General features: G+C 41.6%; 2 protein-coding genes across 3 annotated transcripts in view; one reads left to right on the top strand and one right to left on the bottom strand.

Moving 5' to 3' along the window:
* Positions 1–6,799, top strand: part of TMEM63A (transmembrane protein 63A) — a 49,175-nt gene extending 42,376 nt beyond the window's left edge. Inside the window, exon 29 of the mRNA XM_054193724.1 lies at positions 6,725–6,799. The gene's annotated coding sequence lies outside the window, so the exon portion shown is untranslated. The remainder of the gene's footprint in view (positions 1–6,724) is intronic.
* On the bottom strand, positions 620–24,766 carry EPHX1 (epoxide hydrolase 1). Of its 2 annotated transcripts, none has more exons than XM_054193726.1 (9): positions 24,593–24,766; positions 13,521–13,705; positions 11,458–11,638; positions 8,534–8,761; positions 7,432–7,561; positions 6,719–6,933; positions 4,219–4,327; positions 3,113–3,238; positions 620–1,674 (listed from the first exon to the last, which is right to left on the bottom strand). In XM_054193726.1, exons 2-9 carry the CDS (start codon positions 13,698–13,700, stop codon positions 1,449–1,451), a joined length of 1,395 nt encoding a protein of 464 aa, XP_054049701.1. In that variant the 5' UTR covers positions 13,701–13,705; positions 24,593–24,766; the 3' UTR covers positions 620–1,448. The 2 variants fall into 2 exon arrangements, with proteins under 2 accessions (XP_054049701.1, XP_054049703.1); XM_054193728.1 differs by lacking the exon at positions 24,593–24,766 and adding an exon at positions 15,168–15,419.
* Between the last annotated feature and the right edge of the window lie 812 nt (positions 24,767–25,578).

Here is a 25,578-nt window from a genome sequence, read left to right on the forward strand (position 1 = left end):
GCACAGAAGGCAGAGGAAGGGTAGCAAGAGGTCTCATCTCTGCTCAGAAAACTGATCCAAGCTATTCTACAATCCATCTGTCCTAATGATCTTCTGTCATGGCATATCAGGTGGCTTTGAGCACTAAGATTCAAATTTGCCCAGCAGGAGTGTTGACTTTCCTTCTGTGAAACAAACTAGTTGGTATTCTTGAGTCTAAAGCCCTGTGGGATGGAGCCAGGCTCTGCTGGAGTGACTGTTACTTAACAGCTTCCATTTCAATTGATATTGTGAAATAATACTAATCCATGCAACTGTTGTTGGTGGATTATATTTCCCTCTGCTTGCAAGGGTAGGGAAGTATATCAGAAGTGACTGGAGAACAAACCATACTGAAATCAGTCATCTGGATACAGTTTAACTGCGTTTGAAGCTCAACTGCACACACTAGGGACTGTTGCTGGCAAAAACATACAGCCCTTCAAATTCAATTTTCTTTGAGCAGTTTGCCTTCAATCTGACCTTTGTAATAGACCCAGTACAGAATCGACAGGTTCTGAATTGACGCTTCTCTTTGTTGTCACCAAGCAAAATCTCAGTTATTAAAAATTTTAATAAAACATACAGGTATTATTCAAAATTTTAATGCAAGTTTCTTTTAATTTTTAATTAATCAAATTTTTATTCTTTAATAAGAAGTATACACAATACTCTGCAGAAGCTGTGCAAAGCCACAGTGTTTTGAGCTGATACAGGACTATGATTTTAGTTAAGAGGAGCCTGGGCTATAACTACTCCCACCCAACCCCTCCTTCTGGTCTGAGCTAAAGGCACCTGCATGTTTCAGCTGCTCTTCACATATTGCTGTCCCAGGAGCCTGGTGCAGGGGAGCTGAGCTTCCTCACAGCCAGGAAGCTGCTTAACAGCCCAGGCTTGAAGAGAAAGGCAGCCTGCAGCAGGCAGCTGGCTAGTTTAAAGGTACTGTAGATCATTGTTGCTGACTGATTAACTGATGCATTCATGCCAGTTAGGTCTCGCTAGGCTGTTCCCCATTCTTTACATGAGGAACCTGACACCTACATCAACTCAAGTTTTACTACTGCCATGAAAAAAAGACTTTCATAACCGTTAAACTGTTATTAGTTATGTTGCTAGTTGTAAGGTCTATTTTTCAATTTCAAAGCAAGAGTTAGGAACGCTACAGAACAGATTTTAGAAGTCTGTGCTTAGGGGAGAAAGTAATCCAGTAGTCTTCATGCTACCTTCTTAGCCTAGCTGAACAAAATTAACCACCCCAAAATCTGTAGGTCTCCATGGCAATATCTTATTGAGATATACTGCATTTTTCTTGCTGTCCTCTCTCGCATCTGGTCAAGAATAAGATCTAATTACATGGATTATAGTAGACTTTAGTAAGGCCTGTACCTGTGCTAAGCTATAAGCAATTATTCTGCTGGCTGTTAGGAGAGTTAGTCTCCTTTCTTTCTCCAAAGTTGCTCTTTCTCTACTTTCCCAACAAATTGCAGAATGTCTTCAGCAAGAAGTTCAGGTTCCTCCAAAGCTGCAAAGTGGCCACCTCGAGGCATGAAATGGAAGGAAACTATGTTGGTGTATTTCTTCTGGGCCCAAGCCTGGGGTGTGTGTACGAGTTCATTAGGGAAGGAGGCAATGCCAGTAGGTACTTGTACTGTGAGCCTGAGAGGAGAGAGAATAATTTCAATCTTTCAAAGACTTAACTCGGCAAGAAATGGAAAATCCCATGGAAATATTGTTCTTAAACAGTTGGGCACACTGTTAGGCAATTAAAATTTGACTTCCAAATCCTAAGTTTGAACATTCAACAACAATACTCCCATTCCTGGGAAGGAAAAAAAAGAAATAAAATTTCTAATTTTTGTATCAAGTTTCCTTATGCTGCATTCAGGGCACAAGAGTCATGTATTGAGGGGAAAGCACACAATCTGACAAGGGCTAGAGAGAGATTTACAGTGAAGATTACAACTAGAACATGTTGAGCCTGTCAGGACAACTGGAGGGTAGGGCAGGGGAAATAGTATCTTGAACTGCTGCAAAATAAATCTAGACTAGTTCAGAGGAAACATTTCTGAACGTGAGACTACCCTGTAAAGTACCTCTTGTACTCTACAGAACATTCTGCACATTAATAATCGTAGGGAAGCAACTGGATTTAAGGGGAAAAGTACCTTAGAAAGTGGAACAATCTGCACTTACTATAAACAGAGCAGTATTTTCTAGGTTTAAATGTCCCATGCACATTGGCACTTCTGACAGTGCAGCCTGACTTTAAAATTTAGATAGAAAAATTCTTGGGCATGTCACCCCTGGAAGCCTGAAAACAGGGTGCCTAATTTTATGTAGGACTTTGAGACTCTTTCCTCTAGGCACACAGAAGCTCATAGAGCTCATCTCATGTAGGCAGAACTGGAGCAGGATGCTGCCCACAGTGTAGCCACAACAGCTTCAAGAACTGAGTCAGCTTCCTGGGAGCATCATTTCACAGCTAAATAAATACCATAGCACTGAGCTGTGGCTGCAAATACCTCAGGGCAGGTTTAAGCCTTCACTAATACTCAAGCTGACACAAGTATACACAACCAAGCTGCTGTCTTAAATGTCTGCGCAGCAGGAATATCAGTCTTAATGACTTTAAAATTATGCAGTTTGTCAGTATACTGAAGTTGCTTCCAAAGGTAGGACTTAAATCTTTTGCAGAAATAGGCAAACTGTGTCCAAAAAAGTACTAGAACCAAATAAACTATAAACAAAACTGACTGCATGACTCAGTCACAGGCTAATTTGGTAACTGAAGTAAAATCTGGAAGTACTTGCACATGCTTTCCCCTAGTTGGATACACCACAAATGAGAGGTCCTCAAGCAGTACCTCCAGTCAGATTTTCCTTATTGATGGTTCAGGATTCTTACCTAATTACCATGTTTCCGAGGCGCAACACAGTACCTCAACTAACAGACCTGTCCTGCTGAGGAACAGTGTGATACAGCATTGCTTTTCCTCAGCATTCAGAAACTTGCAGCAGTTATAAGACATAAACAACCTGTCTGCAACCATAAAATTAAGTTCAGGGCAAAACATTTAAAGAAAAACCCACTTACCTTTCATGTTTCTGTTTGCCTATCCCCTTCTGCAAATTTTCTTTGTAAAAACGCATTGAGGAGACTATACAGCCTGACACCCAGTAGATCATGATATTGGTGAGCAGATCATCCAGGTTAAACTTCCTGAATAGGTAAGCCCAGAGATTGCTTAGTTAGTACTGAATACCACTTTGCATTACTTTTGCAGAGACTTGACTTTGGTTTGGTTATAAGGAAAAAAGGTTACAAGGAAAAAATACTTAACTTGGTTAGGAAAAGAGTGAAGTGTGTTACTGCCTTTCTGTCTGTCAGTAGCCAAATAAGCATGTTAAAGGCTTTCAGACACAAACTGGGAAGTGACATTTTAACTCCTACTCGTAAGGCAGAGTCCAACAAGCACCTTATGCCCCAGCATAGCTGTCTATACTGTCCTCAGACTGGGAGGGTACGAGCAGAAGAGCGCATGGAAACAGCTTGTACGGTTTATTATTCATAATTTGAATGGCTACCATGAGCCTTCAATAGAGCCATCACATCAACATGCGCTTCTGTAAACAGCGCACGTTTCATATCAAATTATCAGCTGTACACAGTGCAGACATTCTGTTCAGGTCCACTGGCACTGGACCTTTTCATAACATGGCCCTTCACTTCGCTCCACTCCTGCCAGGTACCTCAGCACTTTTCAAAGGGGACTTCATCTCAGATTTCTGCTGCACACTAAGAATGATCCTTTGTTAGCAAACAGCTGGTAGATGAAGCAATACTAATCGATTTAAAGCAAATTCATGGACAGTTAAGTATTGAAATTAATTACAAGTTCTGTTTCCCAGCATCTTAATGTAGGTTAAACTTTTGTTTTTCTGTCCTACTGAGATTCTTCCACCTAAGTCAGTTTTTAACCCCCAGAAGTTGCAGGGTGTATCTCTTTTCTAGGAGATGAAAGTGGGAAGGGCGTACATCAGCCTTCATTGCCTATTTGCTTCTTTGCGTGCTGTAGTACAGCACTGCACCATTTGTGCACTACAGGCTCCCTACGAGATGTGAGGCGATCAATTCAGAGAAAATTCTTCAGCTCTGGGCTTAGTCACCTCATCCAAAATGGCATAAGAGGAAACGCTTACCTCTCTAGTCCTCCATCCTCTAAATTATGGAATTCCAGATCAGTCCATGTAGAAAACTTCTCCAAGATGTATGCAGCCAGCCCTACAGGAGAGTCATTCAAACCACAGCCTGAAAAGGAGGAGGAAAATTTAACTAAAATCATGATATCCGACTACTGAACTCAGACTGTTATAAAAGCAGCCCATTATAATACAGGGTAGATAACTTTACAAAGCTATTCCAGCAGCTGTGTTCTTAAATAAGTAAGTAAAATAGTAGAGCAAGTTGGAGACATTTATTGTTGAATCATAAACTGATAGTATATCTGCAAACCAACAGGCTCTGCATTAGCTCACACTGTGTGTTTTTTGAACTGATGTAACAGTATTGGATTTCTGCTGGCCTTTTTTTTTCTTGTAAACTAATAAGATTAAGCTCTATGTGCCAAATAGGGTTTGCTTCCATTAATCTGGAAGTTGTCACATATTAAACAGCATTACAGGACCAGGAGAATTTGCACCATTATCTAACAGCAAAAACATTTTAAGGATTATTAGAGAGTCATTAAGGAAGAGCAAGGCTGTATTAAATGGTCCATCTTCTGAATTAGGAATAGCCAACTGCCTCCACACAGAACAAGGCTGAATAGACTTTTTATAGTTTGTTTTGCTTGGACAGAAAAACCACACCTGCAGCTGGAACTTTGCGAATACATCCTAGTGCTGTGAAATACAGGATCCATAAACTGTCCCAGCTGCTCAGAAAAAAAAAAACCAAACCCATAGAAAAAGCTTTTCCTGAGGAACAGCAATATATCTGAAGTTCCACCCATGCAACCCAACCTTCCTGAAAGATACCTAACACTGCAGCTAGCACAATTTCGTCAGTAATTGCTATTTAAACATGACAGTTGAGTTTCAGTTATCAGACAACTAACACTGACAAATGAAATAGAGAGTGTTTGAAAAAGTTATATTGAGCATGCTTTCCAGATCTGCAGAACTAGACGAGTAACAGCCTGTTCTCATATACGTACTGTGAACAAAGAGTACATCGGTTTACATGTAGGAAAATTTGACATCGATCCTAACAGTACTTTAAATACAGGCGCTGCCTATTTCAGTCAGCTGAAAATGAACCCACGCTCCATGCAGGTTTCCCAAAGAATAAGTAAAATCAAATCCGTGCAAGCCACTTTGATCAAAAGCCAGCTCTGAAGCAATCCAGAGTATAGTATTAGCAAGCACAGTATATCTCAAGAGCCAGAGACAACTTCCTTGCTTAGGACAGCTTGCAAGGTAGCCCTGTACCACCATAAGTCTCAGGAAGGCTGTGATAGCCTCCATGGCCGAGCTTCCTCCAGCTACCTTATGCTCCCATCTTCAGAGTGTCTTTTTCCCCACAGAAACCTGCCATGCTTCTCTCTTCTTTGGCCTCAAAATTGCAAGAACGCTCCAGCTCCCAAAACATGAACTGGCTGCTGGTTCCCAGTCTGCGCAGTCCACTCTGACAGACCACACGTTACTGGTAGGGACAAGAATCATCCAGAAAACCACAGCAGAAGAAGCATGACTAGGCATCGTTCAGCTACCAGCTTCCCCATCTTTTCTTAGAGCACAAAAGGAATTGGAGACTAGTAATTTTTAGAAACCAAAACTCAAAGGAAGCAAAATTATTTAAAATCCATAAAATTATAATTTTGCCTACACATTTTAAGAATGTACCTGGTTCTGTAAGTAAGCTTATGGAAAACCATTAAGAACGAGTTTCCTTAGCTATGTTTTTAATAAAATCCACAAGTGAATTGCTACTAAACTAGAATATATTCAGTATTCTTGAGTCAGTTGTCCAATTCAGTTGCAAAAGATGTCTTTTAAAATAGAAACATTTAACACTCAGATACTTCAAGCAGTTAAGTAATCTGAGTGACTAGCTCTAGAAGGAATGTTCTTAGGTACATTTGTCTTTTTTCCTTGAAAGTCTGTAAGTGATTCAGAACAATGAGTAAGAACTAAATTTGATTTTACTTTTCAGGTATTACTTATCCCTATAAATAAGTTACACTGTGTGCTGAGACAGCTAAAAGCTTCTTGTAGTTTACATCATTTGAATGCGATCCATTCTTTGTGATGAAACTATCTTTTGCTTTTAGCATAGCTGCATTTGAAATAGAATTACGGCCCCAGTGATAGCAAAAGTGGAAAAGTATTAAATAAACTATTTATGAAAACTGAAAATGAGGTCAGTGGCACTTGGAGCATGCTCAATTTTGATGTGCAGATTTACTGCTTCTGCATGCAAAAGTGAGCGTAATAGTACATACCCCTATGTAACCTTTTCTGACTTGGATACAGAAAAGGAGCCCACCTTTTAAAACCTCTAACATTCCTACTTCCATTTTGCTGAAAAAACCCTGATTTTTTGCAAGTTTTAAGCAGTATGTTTTGTTTCTATGAAAGTACAACTAAAACGAACAGACTAAGTATTCTGAGCTCAAACGGTTTTGTTTGTTTGTTTTACCAACAGTATCGGGTTTTGTAGCCTGTATGTGAGCGTAGCCAGACTCCAACAAGATCCTGTAGAGCCCTTTTTTCAGGAAGGGAAACATCCGCCTAACGTCTTCATCCTGGAAACCGAAGAGCCCTGGAAGATAGCGGCCCAGCAGAATGGAGAGCAGGTGAATGAAGCCCATGTTTGTAACTGAGGCTAGATTTAAATGGAGACCTTTCATATGTCTAAAGATAAAAACAGAAAAACCCCATAAATTATCAAAAATAAAGCATGATTCAAAGTTGTTATATTTAAAATGTTATTAACAAAAATGGAGATATTTAAATTCTGACCTGCTAATTACATCATGACCTTAGCTGTACTTTGTAGTGTGGCTTTTCACACAAAAATGACAAGTCAAAGGGGCAAGCGACAGTAATCAGCACATGCTCCTGGGCACTAAGTCACAAATCCTCCTTTTGTTACAAGTACTCATCCCACTCCAGACCCCAGGGGGGCCATTACAAAACTACTGTACAACTGTTTGAAAGAACAGGTATGTAGTATAAACTAGGGTATGTAATTCTGGATCACTGCTTAACACTGAGCACTGTAGAGAGAAAATACACAGTGCTCATATGAGGACTTGGACAGGGACTCTCACATGCACAAGAAATAACTATTCAAAGAATAAACCAGCTTTGCATGCTAGCCGTGCAGCACTGTACCAAAGGGATACTCACTTGGGAGCTATCTGGGCCAGATTGGTGCAGATGAGCCAGCCCCAGTCACCACCTTGTGCATAGAATTCGTTGAATCCCAGCCTGAGCATCAGTTCATAAAAAACAGAAGCGGCACTTACAGAATTAAAGTCTGCGTTAAAGAAAAAAAAACAAAAACCACACCACCGTTGCATTAATTCCAGCTACACTTCTGACTCTGCAGCATTTATTTTCCCCATAAAAGCAACATTCAAATTCCTAAAAAGCTACAAGTCTATTTTTCCTTGCCTGTCTGACAAGACTATATGGAAACCCTTATCACATCATCCAGGGAAGGTCTAGAGAGCAAGTAGAAACCATGAGGAGAAAATCCAGCCTTTGTTGCTGACTAGTGTTCTCCTAACCCCACCAGTTGCCCACACACTTGCCCCACTGAGGGGTTGCCAGACTCCCTTTAAACTATAGCCATACTCCAGCTGAGCCCTATCAGGGGCACTGGGCATTGCCCAGGCAGCGTTTCCATTTTGTCTACCATGAGCAGAGTCTGATCTTAATGATAGCTGGAAACTTGGAAACCAACCTGCCCCACATTGTTCACCTGCACATATAATTAAATACTAAACTCAGTATCACTTTAAATACTACATTGCTCCAATTTGTTGCAGCTTGTGTTGGTACAATTCAGAGCACGAGCTGAACAAGCAGGTATTTGGCTGCAATCTACCATGTAGATGCACGAATGGATTTGTTTCAACTGTTGTTTCTCAACTACCTGTGTAATGCTGTTGAATATAGATTCAAAACATCCAAAAGAAACAATGACAAATTAACTTTACCCTTTCTGCTCACCCACACACAATTCATTAACTCAATTACCATTCATGAGTTATCACTTCATAACTTTTTATAGTAATTCGTAAATTATCTATACATTGCTCCTGAAACTGATCAATGGTGTCACCTGGAGTCACATAGTTATCTCCCTCTTCCCACATGACACACAGGATGTTTGTTTCTACACTGGGCAAACAAGAGGCAGGAGTTACTGTTCTGCTAAGAGGCGCTCACTCACTCACTGTAAGACAAGACCTCTGTTAGCTCACTTTCTTCTCATACATCATACCTTTTTTGTGGGGTGCTTCTGAGAAACCATAGCCAGGGATAGATGGGCAAATGACTTCAAAAACATGTTCATCGCTGAGGCCATGGCTTGCAGGATCCGTCAGGAGAGGGATGATTTTGTAAAACTCGTAAAATGAGCCAGGCCAACCATGAACCATTAATAATGGCTTTGCAGACTGGCCTTCAGGCAAATGAGGAGGCTTTACGTGAACAAAATGGATATCAATGCCTGCAAAAATAAAATAATTAATTAACATGCCCAAATTTACCATGAAACTGAAATTAATCTCAGAACAGATTATGAATAAATCTTTTCTGAAGTCCTTTTTTAGTGAGCATGCAAACACACTGCACTTCTCTGGATCCATTTATCCAAGGACCTTAAAGTACTTTATAATGGGCAATTAAGCAGCACAACAGCCAAATGAGGTCGTCGCATTTCTGTTTCAAAATAAATTGGCAAATTAAGACATAGAAGTGAAGCCATCTACTAACGGTAACACAGTGACTCACACACCTTAAAGGCAGAAGAGACGATTACATCATTTAGTCCAAGTGCCTTTAAATTTTACCCAAATGTCCCTATATGGCACTAGATAGGCTTCAGCCAACCACAGATATTTCTTCCTGAAAGGCATACAATTGCAACTTGAAGACATCAAGAAATAGGGAATCCATCATAACTAGCACCTGTTTGTTTGGGGGCACTAATCACTTTCCTTGTTTTGTGCATGCCTTAGAATCATAGAATCATCATAGAATCGCATAGGTTGGAAGGGACCTTTCGTATCATCTAGCCCAACCATCAACTTAACTTTGACAAAAACCATCACTAAACTATATCTCTAAGCACTATGTCTACCCATCTTTAAAAAACCTCCAGGAATGGTGACTCAACCACTTCCCTAGGCAGCCTGTTCCAATGCTTGATAACCCTTTCAGTGTAAAAATTTTCCCTAATATCCAGTCTAAACCTCCCCTGGCACAACTCGAGGCTGTTTCTTCTTGTCCTATTGCCTGTTACTTGGGAGAAGAGTCCGACCCCCACCTCTCTACACCCTCCTTTCAGGTTGTAGAGAGCGATAAGGTCTCCCCTCAGCCTCCTTTTCTCCAGGCTGAACAACCCCAGCTCCCTCAGCCCCTCCTCGTAAGACTTGTGCTCCAGACCCCTCACCAGCTTTGTTGCCCTTCTCTGGACCTGCTCCAGCACCTCAATGCTGGAGCAGCACCTTACTTTCCATTTGAACGCATCTAGCTTCTGTCTCCAGCCGTTTATGTCACAGCAAAAGGAATTTTAAAAGCCTTCAGTAATTATACTCTGTCTGTGAGGCCTCCTGTAGTCAAGTCACACATCTTAACTGCTGATAAACCAATCATGCTGCATCAAAGATCTGAAAACATGCCTTGCTAAAAGAGAGTTAGTGTTCAATTTTGTAGTTTTTTTCTACCTTTTGTCCAAAGCTTTCAGTATCTCTTTAAGTGAGTAAATCAAAACAGGAAACTATGTTCTTGTACCGGTCTCCTCATTGTTAAATAAAAAGGTTAAAATTGCAGTCCTATTTGTGAAGCAGTAGGCTTCACACAGCGTTGCACTAGTTGCTCCAGGTGACCTGCTTTTCCTCAAACCCATTCAGGGCTTTGCTTTCTAGGAAACAATAATTTGCTTTTATTAGAGCCTGAATGCCTCTCTTCTTGATGTATTTAAGCACATTTTGTTCACATCAACTGCAGCTCACCAGCAATCCCACTCATTTCACTGACTGAGATTTCCACATCCTTGACAATTCTGTGGATTTCTGTATTCTCAGAAAAACTTTCAAGTGATGACAGAAGCTAGGAATCTGATATACAGCATGTTTGATCTCATCTTTTCATGGCTCATCTCTGTAATCATTCCTAATGTTGAAGTTTCTCTTCCTATTGCTATACACAGTGCATTGTCCTTAGCTTCTTTTCCCTTTCTTATCTCAGATGGTACTTTTTTTTTTCTTTTTTAAGGGAAGACTTTTTGCTTTTATCTTTTTTAGCACTAACCACACTTTATACACTTAAATAAATCTTTATGTTCTAACCACTATGTAACAACCATTTATTGCCCCAAATCCATTTTAAATATTATGGTGAACTGCCCCATTTGAAATAATGTACAATTAAGGGTGCAAGTAAAAATGTAATAGCATAATCTCTCAAGCTTGAATTTTGCCATCGTGTGAGATGATTGCCTGCTGTGCTCTAAATCTACAACCGTACCCCCAAATGACCCAAGCACAACCTAATTCAAGCATTAAAAATGTAGTTTGACCAAGCTCCCAGGCCGGCAGACCTTAGCTGAATGGCCTCTTTCAAAAGGTGTCTGTGCTTTGGATGGAAAGACAAACCATTCACTCACACCTGACAGCACATCAACCCCAACGGAAAAGCGTTCTGCCTTTCTAGACTTACGAATGCTTGAAATGGTGCAGCAGAGCACATCTGCCCTGCCAAGCAGGGACAACCTGAGCAGGAGCACACCCTGCTGAGGAGGGCTGCCAGACTGACGGCATCACCATGACAGCAGCAGCTGGGGAACTACATGAAGCAAGAGGAGGCATCTTGCATGCGTGATTGCATGCAAATCAGGGAACATGTGTACATCTTAAGATCCAGTTCTTTTTCCAAATGCCTGTGCTTGGCTCCTGTTAACACCAGCTGACAACCCATCCATGCACAAGAGAATTCCATTTGTCATTCCTTGTCCTAAAGGCTTCCGTTACAATGAAGGAGTTTCTTGCTGCTTCAGCAGCAGAGGCAATGATCCACACCATGGCAGCCAGGGAGGGAAGGCCCATGCAACACAACCATAGCATTCCTACCACCGAGATCCCTTGTAGACAATATTATATATTACTGTCTGTTTATTTTTTTTTAAGGGAAAAAGACACACACCTTGAATCTTAGTTTTGAATTGTGGGTACTTGTTGAGGACTTCAACTTGTTTCTTCCAGTTGAACTGGTTCTTCCAGTAGGAGACAACCTTCCTAAGATACACCGAGTTAGTCCCATAGTGGAAGCAACTGTGCTCCAGTGGCTCAGTGAATCGAGCCTGGTCAAGTCTCCTAAATAAGTCCTACACAGAAAAAGAAAGAAGAGACATTACAAGCACTTGTGTCTGCCATCTTGGCTCTACTGTGCATGGTTTCTAGTTATTCACAAGTGAAACGAGAACAATGAAAATAACATCTCTAATGACACCTGTGCATTTTGCTGATGCTCCATCAGCTGTTCCAGTTCTTTTTCTCCTACAGATGGCCTCCTTCCTCTTCCATTTACAGCTGTTCTTAACAGTCTCTCTCTCTCTCTCAATTTGTTTTGCAGGGCTGGCCAACCTGCTTGCCAGGCTGATAACCAGAGGACAATACACTCTCCTGACACCACTGGGGCTTCACAGCGTAAGTCTTGTTGCCTTTCTACGGTACTTTGCTCCCCAGGTTACCTGTGAGCCCAACCTCACAATCAATGCATGGATCTGGCCCAAACGTTTTGCTCTCCTTTCCCAAACCGGGCGGCTGGATGTCTTCACTGGGAAACTCTCTGAAGGATTAGAATGGCTGCAAAGTTGTTGAAACTAGACTGGAGTGAAAGTTTCCCAATCTAGAGTATCTATTAAGGTGACCTTCCTACTGCAGTTCAAGGTTAGAGGGGATGCTGATGATACTGCAAAATGAGTCCAAAATCACTCAGCAGGGAACAACAGCCAAGAGCCTCTTCCTGCTGCGAACAGAACGACAGAGTAATTGAGGGTGGAAGGCAGGTGTGGAAATCTAATCCTGCTCAAACCTCTGTGGGATTTAAACCTGAACAGCATTTTCGAATACAACGATAGAGGTAGCTCTCATTCTGACTAACGTGAGTTAGGTGTATGCACTCGCTCATGCCTCGCACTGAACAGGCAGTCTCAGTCTAGGCAAGATGTTAGTATGTAAGCTCACTGGTTTCGGCATTTAAGGTATACAGAAAGCATGGATTTTTAAATGAAGTTTTTAACATGTCTTTACATACATGCTTTCTGCCTATGCTCAACGCCTTTTAAAAAATACCTTAGTAACGTACGCTAGCGTAAATTTTAACTCCAGTTTATGTAAACATTTATTTAGAAACATTTTTCTACTGATGGATTATGTTGCAATAGCTGTCATAATACAGAATTGTGTGTTTCAAAAATACCTGTAAATTAGAAATTATCTAGCTTTGTGTCTGCAGCGTAAGGGGAAAACATATTGGACATAAATATCCATTGATATTACTAAGGAGGGCAAACGGTGTTAAAAAAACCAAAAAAACCCAGGCCTCACTGAGAATAGGAATCCATTGTAAATTAATAATATGAGCAATCCCCTGAATACTGCTTGAACCGCTACTCCACACAGATCTATGAAATTGTGCGATCCCTGACTTAAACATACACAATCGGAGTCTTGCTATCTAAAAAATTCTGCAATCTGTGTGTTTACTGTAATTACCGCTGTGGTATTAGTGTTGACCAAAGTAGATCATTAATTACAGAAGAATCAGCATCCAACACAGCTGCAAATATAAAGCAGTCAAGAAAACGAGATATTCATAATTGCTTTTGAAAGAAAAAAATAAAAAAAAGACATTGTTCTTATTCTGGCCTACACAATCAAACTGAGGAAGGTGCACAAAGAGGAACACAGAGTTGAGTAATCTGTAATATGATTTTTATGTTTATTAGGCTTTACAGAATGGGTTTATTTACTAGTAATCTTGCAACAGCCAGCTGAGAACAAAACTGTATAGCAGGATGTGAAATCTGCTTATGCATACCTATCTTCTGAAGTAGTGAAAAATCCCTTCCTCCAAGTCCTGGATATCATTGCTCATTCTCATAAACGTAACTATGGGTTCAATTTAAAAATTACTTCCAAACAAGTTCTGCATTTATTTGGCCATTTTTTACTTCTCTTTCCCCAGTAAAAATATTTGCTTACACTCAGCTCTTCTTCTGTAGTTTCCACCTTAAATGGCCGAATAGTTGTATCTTCTTCAGTGTCAGGCTTTTCTCCCTTGCCCCACCATCCCTCTTTGAAGGGTAACGTCTCTTCTTTCTTCTTGGAAAACAGAAAGTAGACGATGACTGCCCCCAGAACCAGGAATACTTCGAGCAGCATAATGACTGCAAGAGAAGAACAGAACACTGGTAAGCCCAATCATAATTCAGAGACATGCGACTTACTTTATAAAGAATATAGAAGTTTATTCGCTTCTTAAGATAAGATTTGATCTACATGATGTTCTGTCACTCACAGGACATCAACACTTCTGTAAAATTTCAGAAATAGGATGTTTTAACCTATGCAACTCAAATAGGGAGGAATTAAGTGTTTTACATAAAAGCATTTAGTAAAAACAGTACTCAAAGCAAGTCAAGAGATCACATGGTTTGGTAATTAGTCCTCTGATTAAACACGCCCTGTTGGCTTCTTCAGTGGCCACTGACTGCTGCTAAACTTCAACAGTAAAGGAGGTGACTGTAAATATAATTCAAGTTTAATGCTTTCTCTTCCTCTGAAGCTCTAGATTTCCCACAAATTCCAAAGCATGGCATTTCTTCAGTAAGGCTCATGTATCCATTATTATAAATTTGGAAGGAAAAAACCTCCAAGACATACAGAGAATAAAAAGTGAAGAGCATGAGGGCAGCCGCCTTGTCCCTCCCAGTCAGCCTGGGGGAGCAGGGCAGGGATATATTTACATAACCCTTGGACAGCAGTGCAAAGGGGTAGAAAGACTTTCCCTTTCTTTCTCCCTCTCAGCTGTTTTAAAGAGAAAACAAAAGACCATGTGCATGCTCTCCTGGCTCTAAAACACCCTTGTGCAAGTGATAAAGTTATGTTAAAGTGAACAGCAACCTGATTTCACAGCATATCTGCACAAACCAACTGCAGGGCTGTTGTGCTTTAGTCAAACAGAACACCTTAACAAAAAAAAAAAATCCATTTTAAATATATTTGAACTGCAAGTAGAAAAAATAGTTACTCAGACTCTAATAATTAATGTTTTCAAGCTTCCCTTTAAGTATGAGAAATATTTGTAAGGTGGTTTGGGGAACAGTACTGTCATCACTTTCATGCATCATTTTAAAGAATGTAGTGTTTCAAACACACTTTTGTTTGTGAATTGATAAGACATGAAGTATTTAAAAACTTCTGTAGGGCAAGTATTGTTTATGACACAGAACAGTCTCCATTCTCTCCAGAGCTGGAAGCTTTTGTTGGTTTTGCTGCTGCAAAGTAATTTGATGCTCTGAAATTACTCAAATAGTCAATAAAATGGGCCAAATTTATTTCTGGATCAAAACAGGAATTGTAACACAAGTCAGTGGCAGCTCACATGATTATAACAGGAGTAAAATTGACCTGTCTCTAAGTGCCTTTATGTGACAGGACATATTTTGGTCAGCCTCTTGAGTTCAATTTTCTACTGGCTGACAATAAATAAATAAATAAATACACAAACCCATCAAAATAAGCAGGCACTGAAACGTTTGTAGAGAAGTCAGGCACCATGCAGATAGGACAGCAAGCTACAAAAATATACTGCTTACATATGAAAGGGCTGCAGCCTTGAAAAGTTACCTGAAATTCCTTAATCCTCAGAGGCTGGAGAAATGGAAATGATAGGCACTGAAAGACCTTCATCTGTTTAGTCATTTCACTTGTCCTTCCATAATTTCTGTTGTTTGAGGAGGTGCTAGTTTTTCTTCACCATATTCTCTGGAGCACGAGACAACAATCTTTTCTCACCTCCGGCACAGTCAGGCCATAACTTACCCCAAAATTAAAAAGTTTGTCCAATTTCAGCTTGCCTCAACACATAAACCAATGCAGTCTAGGAGCCTCTAGAGCACAATTAAATTTTACTGCAAAGCAGAATTGGAGGGGCTTTTAGAAACCTCAAAGCACTTTACATTGAAATAATACCTACACAGTATTTGATAGCATTTCTATTACTAAGCCTTCACAGAGAAGAACAGCAACTTCCCCGAAATTACAGCGCAACCCAGGCCACGTCTAGACTACAAAGGTTCACCAGCATAACTATGTAAACATCACATATGAAAAATTCACGCTCTTGGCCAACTTCAGTATGTTTACAAAGCCCCACAACAAACCGCCATGCCAAGAGAAGAGAGAGCTGCTCCCAGTGCCAGCCCCATTGTTCAGGCAGCATGGCTGGACTACCTAGAAAAACAGGACTCTTTCTCCTGGCGTATGCTGTATCAGCACCATGATACGTTGTGACAGAGGCACAGCACCTAACACAGAACTGCTTTACCCAGAAACAGAATCCCAAACCCATTCTCAAGAAAGAAATTTCTATGTCCTACATCACTGGAGTACCCAGAGCTACAAAAATGTTTCTCCCATCTGCTTTCAAGGGGACTTGAGAAATCAGAATTTTTGCAGCAGAAGACACGGAGGGGATTGCATACAAACATGTGTATTTTGCATTTGCCCTGGAGTGTGCGCACAAAGAACTCACTATGTGAAGAGATATCCATTTTTGCAATTTATTCCAAACAGACTTAAGATGAGCTTGTTTACAATCCAACAATAAGTGCCAAAATCAATTTCAGATTTCACAAAAGTTCTGTCTTCTATTGCAGAGAATTGGGGCCAGCAACAAATTGATTTGCACGAGATGTCATTTTGACTTGGAAGAAGCTGCCTGTGATACTGGTTGGAATTTTTTTTTGCTAACAAAGAGAGATCCCAAGTTGCTCTCTATATTCAATCTCTCTCAGTCCTTTGAAAGTGCCTGCAAAATTCCTAATTACAACAAACACTGGGGCCTAGAGCTCCAACTATGCTACATTTTTTTTCCCTGAGTGCACAGGAGGAAGAGAAAGGGCAAAGTGTGTCAGCAGTATTTTAACTTGCACCAGTTCATAGCACACTCAAAGGGGTTGTTTTGCTAGTGATGAGTTACTGGAACACAGCATGTTCCTACTAACCTCCGCAGCCCGTGCTGCGAGGAGACCACTTACAGCAAACGTACTCAATGATTTCCCAAGTTTGCGCTTCAGGTTAGTTCTCTAAAACTCCTGGGTGTGATTTGAACGGCATAAAGCAGCCTCAGTCGTGATGCATCTGCACCAGAATTTCCTCCGCTAATCACTACAGCGCTGTTGTGAGATGGAAGTTATTAGCCCCTTACACTTCTTCCATAATAAAGCGATACTGAATCATGAATGTGGAAGGAGAGCAGGAACAATAAGACTTTTCTATACTTGCAGTTTTCAGAGATGTAAGCAACAAAGTGCTGGTGTTTTTATTCTCTGAAGTCTCTTGATGCAACCATGCTGGCATGTTGCCTTTAAAAATGACTACTTCAAAGGGAGTTCATGTTTTTGTTTGGCTTTTTCCTCTTTTTATGCAACCAAAGGCAAGACCTTAGAAGGAAATATTTCCATTTATTTTACCATCAAGTACTTAGGCTCCAAGACTTTGCAGTACTCCAGGGTGGATATTGTTTGTAGACAGCACTTAAATACCTTAGACGGTACTTTTATCCTAAAGAGTCCAAGGAAGAATGTTTTCATTTTGCTACTTTAAAAACATGTTTTGAAAGAAAAATGTTGAAGTGTGATAGATCCAGTAAATAGCCCAAAACCTAGCTCCTCTTGAAGAAGGCCAAGTGGATCTCAAGAAATATGTTGTTCGCAAGAAAACCCCAAAACTTTCTTACAGTATCTTACTGCTCCTTGTTGAAAACACTTGTTTTTCAGCATTGTTTGCATTTTGATTTGCATGTCCTCTGTTCGTGCATTAACAGCAGAGCTAATAGCTCCACAAGAAGAGAACAACTAATATTTACATGAAAGCTATGTCCTGCCTCATGCCCCGTCTTCATCAGTATCCAGCAACAGTGCTATTTATTTTTTAGAGAGGTCATCTATGAAATAGCTTAATGATAAAATCCCCATCTTGTTCTCCTGGTAATCATTCATCTTTGCCTTGCAGCATTAGAATCCATCTGAAACATGTCATTGGAGAAATAAGCAACTGGAAAGACTTTCAACCCTCCATCTGAAAACCCGTTTTGGCCCAAACACTACACAACCCAGCTACTACAACTTGAATCATGCACAATACCCACAACACCGAGTGGTGCTATTAAACCCTATCAGTGCAAAACAGCTAGTGCATGGGTGAAGGAAAAGCTCTAAAAGACCATGCTGCTTCCAGACACATAGTGGTTGTGATTGTGGTTTAGAGTTAATAACATTTTGTCTCCAAGATTGGTTTACTAGCAGACTGCAAGGTAGCTCACTGCACTTAGCACACTCTGATGCTGTCAGATACAAGGTTTATTGATTAATAATTACTCTGCAGGAGAAATAACAGCTCAATTTAGAAGTGATGTTTCCATTTATTTTTGTTCTGTTACATAAACTCCCCCATTAGGTTTTACTGAAAAGGCACCCCTCTGCTGCAGCATCTTTGTTTACAGATCGGTTCGCCTGAAGAACAGCAATTGCAGGTTACTCTTCCCAATAGATCTGATGGAAAAACAACCCACTGAAGGACTTCAAAAACTCAAGGCACCTGTAACAGCATCCCCTAGCACTTACAGCCTGAAAGGGACTAAGACATGGCACAGCCCCAGAAGCTTCAGCCTCAGTCTACATCCTACCATCTCCAGGCATCACATTTTTGTCATTATATAATACCGGCAAGAGAAGAAAACCATGAAGTGAAGATATTTGTATAAGAAAACCTTCCTATTTATGTAGTTTATGGAGCATTATGACAAGCTTCAAAATAGCTTAGCAACACAGGAATTGCTTTGCATACAACTGATAATATCTCCCAGGTGAGCATAAAATGATACATTAACATTGTAGGAAAGGAGGAGAGGTAGGCATCGGATGAAATAAAGCGTCCTACGCAGGGAAGCAAATCAAAGACAGGAAATACAAATCCAGAGTTTCTGGCTTGTCTCGATAAGAAATTTAGCATTTACATTTTTTTATTGCCATAGGGAGGTGGCACACAATGCTATCTCCAAAACAGCAGGAAGAGATGATATCATTCTGTTCCACAATCTTTTTCTAGATTGTTCGCAATTAGGAATTAGCCAGTACAGCAAGAACCTAATTAGAAAACTACAACCAAGGAAAGGGGTCACCTCCCCAAAGAAGGAGAAACCCAGGGGGTTTCTCTCCCAGGGGGACAACTAAGCCTCTCCCAGGACAGGCGGGGGGGCACGCCTCCATCACTGCTGAGGAACGCCCCATGCCTGTGGCAGTGGGGCACTGCTCCCTTGCAGCTCTTCACCTGCTTTGCCCCTTGGACAACAGTAACAGAGAGCCAATGTAAGGCTCATAGGCATCACCCAGAACGTGTACTTACAGCAGTTAGTCCCTGATGCACTTCATTCCAGCAGAGTATTCAAGCACCTGATTTTTCCTATGATACTACGACAGTCAAGTGTTATCATCTCTTCAGTACTACACTGAAATCCGACAGGCACTGAGACTCAAGCCTGGCTAAGCATAAAATAAAAGTAGTATGGGACTAAGTTCACTGTTATCCACTGCCTCACCCAGAGGCAGCATACTTACACAACCACCGGCCAGTCAAAGGTCATATCACAATCGTAATTTAAAATACTGCATGCCACATTTTGAAGAGGAAGACACTCAGTTTACAAGAACACATACTTAAGCAACATTACTTGCTCTTTCAAATCCATGCCCAACACAGTCTTCTGTACGGCTTAAAAACTTGTCTTGTTTATCTCAATTTTCCTTATTTTGCTTCTATCATTCTTGAAAAAAACCACTTCCTTCAAAGAGTCTGAAAAAAGCCTGTGGGCTACATAAACACAAACTGGCAGAATCCGACCTCGGATCTGTGTGACACCCGTTACTGTGGCCCAGTGACTTATGTGCACAATTTGGGGGAAAGGAGGTCTACACATCATCTGCAGTAATTTCCATGTAGGACTCTACAGACAGAAAAGCTGCTAAAGGATTCTTAAATCAGCACCGTTCAGTCACAATAATTAAGTGTGAAAGAACTGTTTAAACTTTCATAATAATGCATTTGATAGCTAAAACATTAAGGTTAGATCATGCAAAGATTTTTATCCTATTTATCCTATCCAGCCTTTGCCCTGTTTAACGACCCTCAAATTCCAACAACAACAGGATTTTTTTTGCACGTATGCCGAGAAGCGACAGAACCCTGGCATACAACTTGGGGGTGAACACAGCTGAAAGCTGGGTCTCCTAGACAGAACTCTCTCAAGTCACATGTTGGATTAAAGGGAAGGTTATCATGCCAGTAAAAAGTTTTTAGAACAGTTCTTAGCCACTGTCCAGCCAACTAAATGACACAGTCCAATAAAACAGACTCCAAAGAACATCTCAATCTTTGCTTCAACATTTAGTGTCTAATGTCTGAAAAGAAATTATGAATAGCACATTGTTCTGTTTTGCCTTCCACCAGAGTTTCTAGCAACAATGAGGTTAACCTCCTCATCCTATGCCAGTATCTGCCTTTTATGAAGGGGGTGGAAAAAAACACAGATGCACCAAAAGAGTTAGATATTACAGAAAAGGAAATGAGATTGAGGTAATTGTTCCTCAGGCCTTAAGGGAAATTCAAGCTCTATTTTTAGCTTCACTAAATCCTCCAGTACTATCCTCCCCTGCCACGGTATTATTGCCAATGTTTTGCCCGGTCTTATCTCTAGATTCATCCCGTACTGCTTGGTGGTACGGCACAGCCTGTGTCATTCTGTTTACTGCGGGATTTTCCATTAGTCTAACTCTCTTAAGATTCTTCCATGAAATCAGAGAGGGAAAGATCTTCTTTAACTAGCAGCTTTACAAGCTTTTTGTATTAGCACTGTTAGAAAACTGTGTTACTAAAACCTGTAATTATTAACACATGCAGAACTGACACATACGGGATGCCTTAGAGGGGGAAAACAAAGTGCAAACAGTTTGAAATCTTGCACTCCAAACTATGTAAGAACAAAGTATAAGACAATCCTTCCGTTAAAAGATGGTGTGGAGAGGGAAATTGTGAATCTAAAGACTGACAGAGAAAACTGCTGGCAACCTGCAAGACAGCAAGATGAGGTGCACTCTGTGAATTTAAATTAGGATCATGACTCCATGTAGTAAGGGCATCATGAACGAAAACATGTATGAGAGTGTAAAAGAAAAAAATTATTATTTTTTTTTTAAATTGTGACTATGGAAACAGGAAGAGATAGAAACTTGTTATCTCTCTATGAAGACTTCATTCTCAAAGAGAAAAGGAACTTTGAATGATGAGAGAGGAGGGGAACAGATGGTAGTCATCATTTTCTGTCAAATAACTGCAACACCAAAGGGATGTGCCAGAGTAAACATGTAACAAGAACAATTCTTGCTATTTCATCTCTCTCTTAATAACAACTAAATATTTAAGTTCTCTTTGGATTTAAGGGCTTCACCTAGAAAAGTGCACTACCTGTAGCCACCAGATTAGAACAATTAACTCTCATGATGGAGCAGCCAAGACCACTAGGTCCTTCAACAGAGCTTTATTTTTGATTCATAATATGTAGCTATTTAACCTGAGAGAAAGATTCATCCTGCATTAGACAGCAAAGCATACCCACGGTACAGATGTGGTGGGCGGCCAGGACATACAGAACAAACAGACAGAGCGATAGTTGGGTGTCTTCATTGCAGAGTTCAAAATAAAATAAATAAATAAGAAAATAATCAACTGCTGGGTGCAAGAAATATGAGAATTGCTTGAGGTAGAGAAAGCACAAAAAAAAAGTTTGCTAAGCCTTTATTTTTCCTGTAGATTACACTTAATCACCTCCAAACGAGATGTTTCAAAAAAACAAAGTGGAGAAATGTTGGAGAACAGCTCACTTTTCAGAGAAGAAACCTAGAAAACAGCTCCTGTTCTTTACCCCCATAGGATCCCCCCCACATACGTGATCACAGATAATTTCCTCATTCTGGCAAATGCATTACAAGTCTGCGTCATATGTTATTGAAAAAAGCAACTAACAAAGCATGGCTATGACAATTCCCCCCAAAAATATTCCCAGCCCTGCCAATCAGAAAGTATTTAATCAATAACAATATGCGTGAATATATCTCAAAGCTGATAATGCCGTGTAAAAAAAAAAAAAAAAAAAAGAAAGAAACAACAAAAACCATACAACCCCCCCACCTCCAACGAACCAACCCACCCACCCCATAAAATCCAGGACATATTTAAATCATTGTGTTCGCCATCCTGGTATGTCTAGCATGGCCAAGATATTAAAGCAAATGCCATTTTAAAAGTAGGTTTTTGTGCTTTACTATTTATGTAAACATCTATTTGCATATACAATGATGCTTTTAATTAAAAATATCATGTTCAGAAGGAGAATCCAGGACTTTTTCAGTAGTAGTATTCAGAAGGGAAAAAAGTATTTTCAGCATTAATTACAAGCAGACCAAAGCTCTTCAGAGAGAAGCACGACAGTCTACTTTCCAAGTGACTTTTCTTTAGGGACCTACACAGTAATTAGAGATCAATTTGCCATGTTTGGAATTTGCACGTTAGAGAAGACTGCCCTGGTTCTAGGATTGTGCATTGCATGACAAAAAATACTCTGGCAGGCTCAACGAAGCAGTGCACACTCTTACCACAAAGACTCTGCTTGTCTGGCCACAAAATTTGAATACTCCAACTATAATACAAGAAGTGTGCATAGGAATAAGATAATCAGTTCATTTTGCCTAGAGCTATAAGCTATACTTCACCTACCACCCCCATCCCTGTTTTGCTACTTCTCCACCGACAAATTACTTGACAAACTATTACTGAAGAAACAAGAACTTCTGGGACTATTATCATTCAGGAATTATTACCCCAAACCTTTGTATTTACCCGCTGTAATTACTTAGAACAAATTGGCCATGTATATTCTACTAAGAAGCCTGAACTTGTTCCACAGAGTTTACCATACTAAAACATGGCAGTTCTATGTCTAAAAACACTATGTATGTCTGAAAGCTTTGCTGAAAGCCTCAATAAACAAACAGGCTGAAAACATGTTATTACCCTATGCAATGACCAAATACAAGAAATACAGTAGATCAAGATGGGAGAAAAAAGGCCTTTTGAAACACCTAATAATTCAAAACCTCTTTTGGGCAATTCATACAGACAAATTGCATGTGGATTCAGGCTGTACCAGTTATTGCCAACTGTGCTCTATTTCAAATTGTTTACTTCAACATCATGACTCCTCCTATGAAAAAAATAAGAGATTTCAGAAGAAGTAACAAACAGAGTTTAAGCAAACCACACACAAGTTTTATACATGAACTCAAACTGGAAAAGATGTAGAACAGAGAGTCACGAACTTGACACTGTGCCAGGACCTTCCCCACAAAGACTTCAGCTCTGACAAAGATCTAATGCTTGTCCTTGGACAACTTCAACAGCGGATTCATTTTCAGAGCTGCCTAATTGCTTTTGGTGCCTATCTCCCATCGATTTTCAGTAAGCATTAGCAATTTGTGCACTCAGGTCTTAGTTTTAGCTTACTTCAGACAGGAGTAATATCCGTTTCAGAGGAGATGCATGGCATCTCAAAAGAATAGCGCCAATCAAAACACTAACCCCGCATTTGTGGCTGATGAAGTAAATTTCAAGCAGGGCCTCCCAAGACTGATCCCGTCTCCCACGTTCACCTACAACAACTAGGCAAGTTTTCCTATTTTAGGTAAAGCTCCGCTATGAAAATAAGAGAAAACAGACTGCTTGCAATAGAACTGAAGAATTAAGCAACATACTTGATTAGGACATGTTTTAACTGCAGGGCAACAAAATCACAATCCCAACTAAAGTCTGACAAACTGAGCCAAACTTGAGGAGCGAGGGCATTATTTGCTTAATCTTTGCAGATTGCTCAATTATGCAACAAAATACGGTCAATAAACTTAAAAGGTTTTCTTCTCATCCCTAAAATGCTTGTTCAGCAAAGGGAACTATGTATACTGTACTCATTCAAACAGTCTCCAGGTTTGGCAAATGACCCATTAGAGAAAAAAAAAGTTCAATGTCATATCCCATTTAGAGATGAGTAAAAAAAAAAACAAAACCAAAACTAAACAAATAAAAAACAGACTAAACCATTTATATGCCAATAGTTAAAGCCACTTGGTCTCACTAAACCAGGAAACCTGGCCAGATTCCCAACGAAGGCTAAATAAAATTGTTTGTTTCCATAAGTATTGTCGGCAGTAAGGCCAGCTTAGCAGGAACCTTAGGCTGGACAAAAACCCTGGCTCAAGCAAGCTGTCGGGGAACGTCACATCTACTCTCCCCCCAGAAAAGCCGATTAGGACCTTCCTGTTTGGCAAATCAACCCCAAAATCCCCACCCGGGCCACTGCTATTATTCAGACTTTAATAATACCCATTGTTAATAGTATTTCGGTGCTGCCAGCTGGCAGAGGGGCATGCACTCTTTAATAAAAACAATAGTATTTAAGGCACATAGGCGCAGAGCCTGCTGTAAACAGTCCCCGTTCCCTCTCTCTCGGTGCTGACGGTCTGCAGGCTCCGGCGGGAGACGCCGCACGCAGAATAACCTGCCAGAGTCTTTTTATTCACTGCACGGAAAGCCCGGGCCAGCGCCCGCGCTTCGCTCCCCTCATCCCTCGGGCTGCCAACTGCTGGGGGCAGAGGCACCATTTCACACACCCCCGCCCGGGCAACGCTTCGCCGAGCTCCTCGGTGTTACCGCCGGGTCACGGCCGCCGGGTAACGGCCGGCGAGGCACTTCCCTCCCCGCCCCGGCCGCCGCCGGGCGAGCGGGGCGAGAGCTGAACGGCGGGTTAAGCGCTGCGGTTGTCCTGCCGGGCGGCTGCGGTAAGGCAGAACCCCACCGGCAAGGGGTTTAGCGCCGCTCCCCCAAGGAGAGGGAGCGCGGCCGCGGAACTCCCCTCGCACCCCCGCCCGGCGACCGCCCGCTGTTACCTGTCGCGGCCGGAGCGGGGACCGGCACCGCCCTCGCCTCGCCGCCGACCGGCACGCCGGGAGAGGGGCAAGGTGGCGGCCGGGCCCCTCCTTCCGCAGCCCGCTGGGAGATGTAGTTCCTGCCGCGGGGGCGGGGAGCGCCGGACCGCCACCGACGCCCTCCCCGGCTCGCCCCAGGCCGGGCGGTGCGGGCCGGTCGCCCCCGAGGCCACCGCAGCCGATGGCGAACGAGCAGATGGCCGCGGAGGCTTTACCCGCTTGACGCCGGTCACAGAGTCTTCTCTGGGGAGCTACTGCCCAGTGTTAGCACCCGCTGCCCCCAGCCGCCGGCAGGGCTGGTGGCTGCCTGCCCGCAGCCCGGCACACTGGTGTTCGGCACCGACCAAAAGCTGGGCAACAGGGGAGCGACGGGGGCTACCTGGGCTCCCCAGGACAGGCGCTCACAGAGGGTTACAGGCTGCAGCCCAGCAAATGCTAATTCACAGTTGCAATGCCAGAATTAGGGCAGAGCCAGGCAGCAACTAACTTAACAAGGAGCACCACGTGTGAGCTTCCTAAATGGCTTCTCAGACAATCTCACCAGCGCTCGCCGCGCTGTAGCAGGACTGGCTTAAAGAGAAACACGTTAGCCTGCTCCACCTCCCCACCTACCCTCCTGTGCAGTGTAACTATGTGACTAACAGAATGAACACACTGAGAAGGCAGGTAGCAGGGGTGCTTGTTCCCCGAACCTGTGTTCTCCAAGGCCTGTCTTCCAAACTTGGTCAGAGAGATCAGAGCGAGCCTCGGAAGGTCTAGCTGTAACAACGAATCCCATCAGTAAGAACATAACAAGCAACTTAAATTCTTTATTGGCTCTTCGAGGTTTTCCCATTCAATCTCAGTTTTCATCTATCACTCCGCTCCCAGGTTCCAATATTACCTTTTTTGTCACCTCCACGCCATCTCAATTCTCTTGTTTTGATTGTTGCAGAGAAGTCTTAACA

This window comes from Rissa tridactyla, chromosome 3 (genome assembly GCF_028500815.1).
Source record: "Rissa tridactyla isolate bRisTri1 chromosome 3, bRisTri1.patW.cur.20221130, whole genome shotgun sequence".
Taxonomy (NCBI): domain Eukaryota; kingdom Metazoa; phylum Chordata; class Aves; order Charadriiformes; family Laridae; genus Rissa; species Rissa tridactyla.

Coding starts and splice junctions, on each gene's coding strand:
- EPHX1 (XM_054193726.1), bottom strand. CDS start 13,700: ATGCTGCTCGAAGTATTCCTGGTTCTGGGGGCAGTCATCGTCTACTTT. Junction 7,562..8,533: donor AGAAGCACCCCACAAAAAAG/GTATGATGTATG, acceptor TCTTTAACGCAG/ACTTTAATTCTGTAAGTGCC. Junction 4,328..6,718: donor TACAAAACCCGATACTGTTG/GTAAAACAAACA, acceptor CCTCCTTTTCAG/GCTGTGGTTTGAATGACTCT.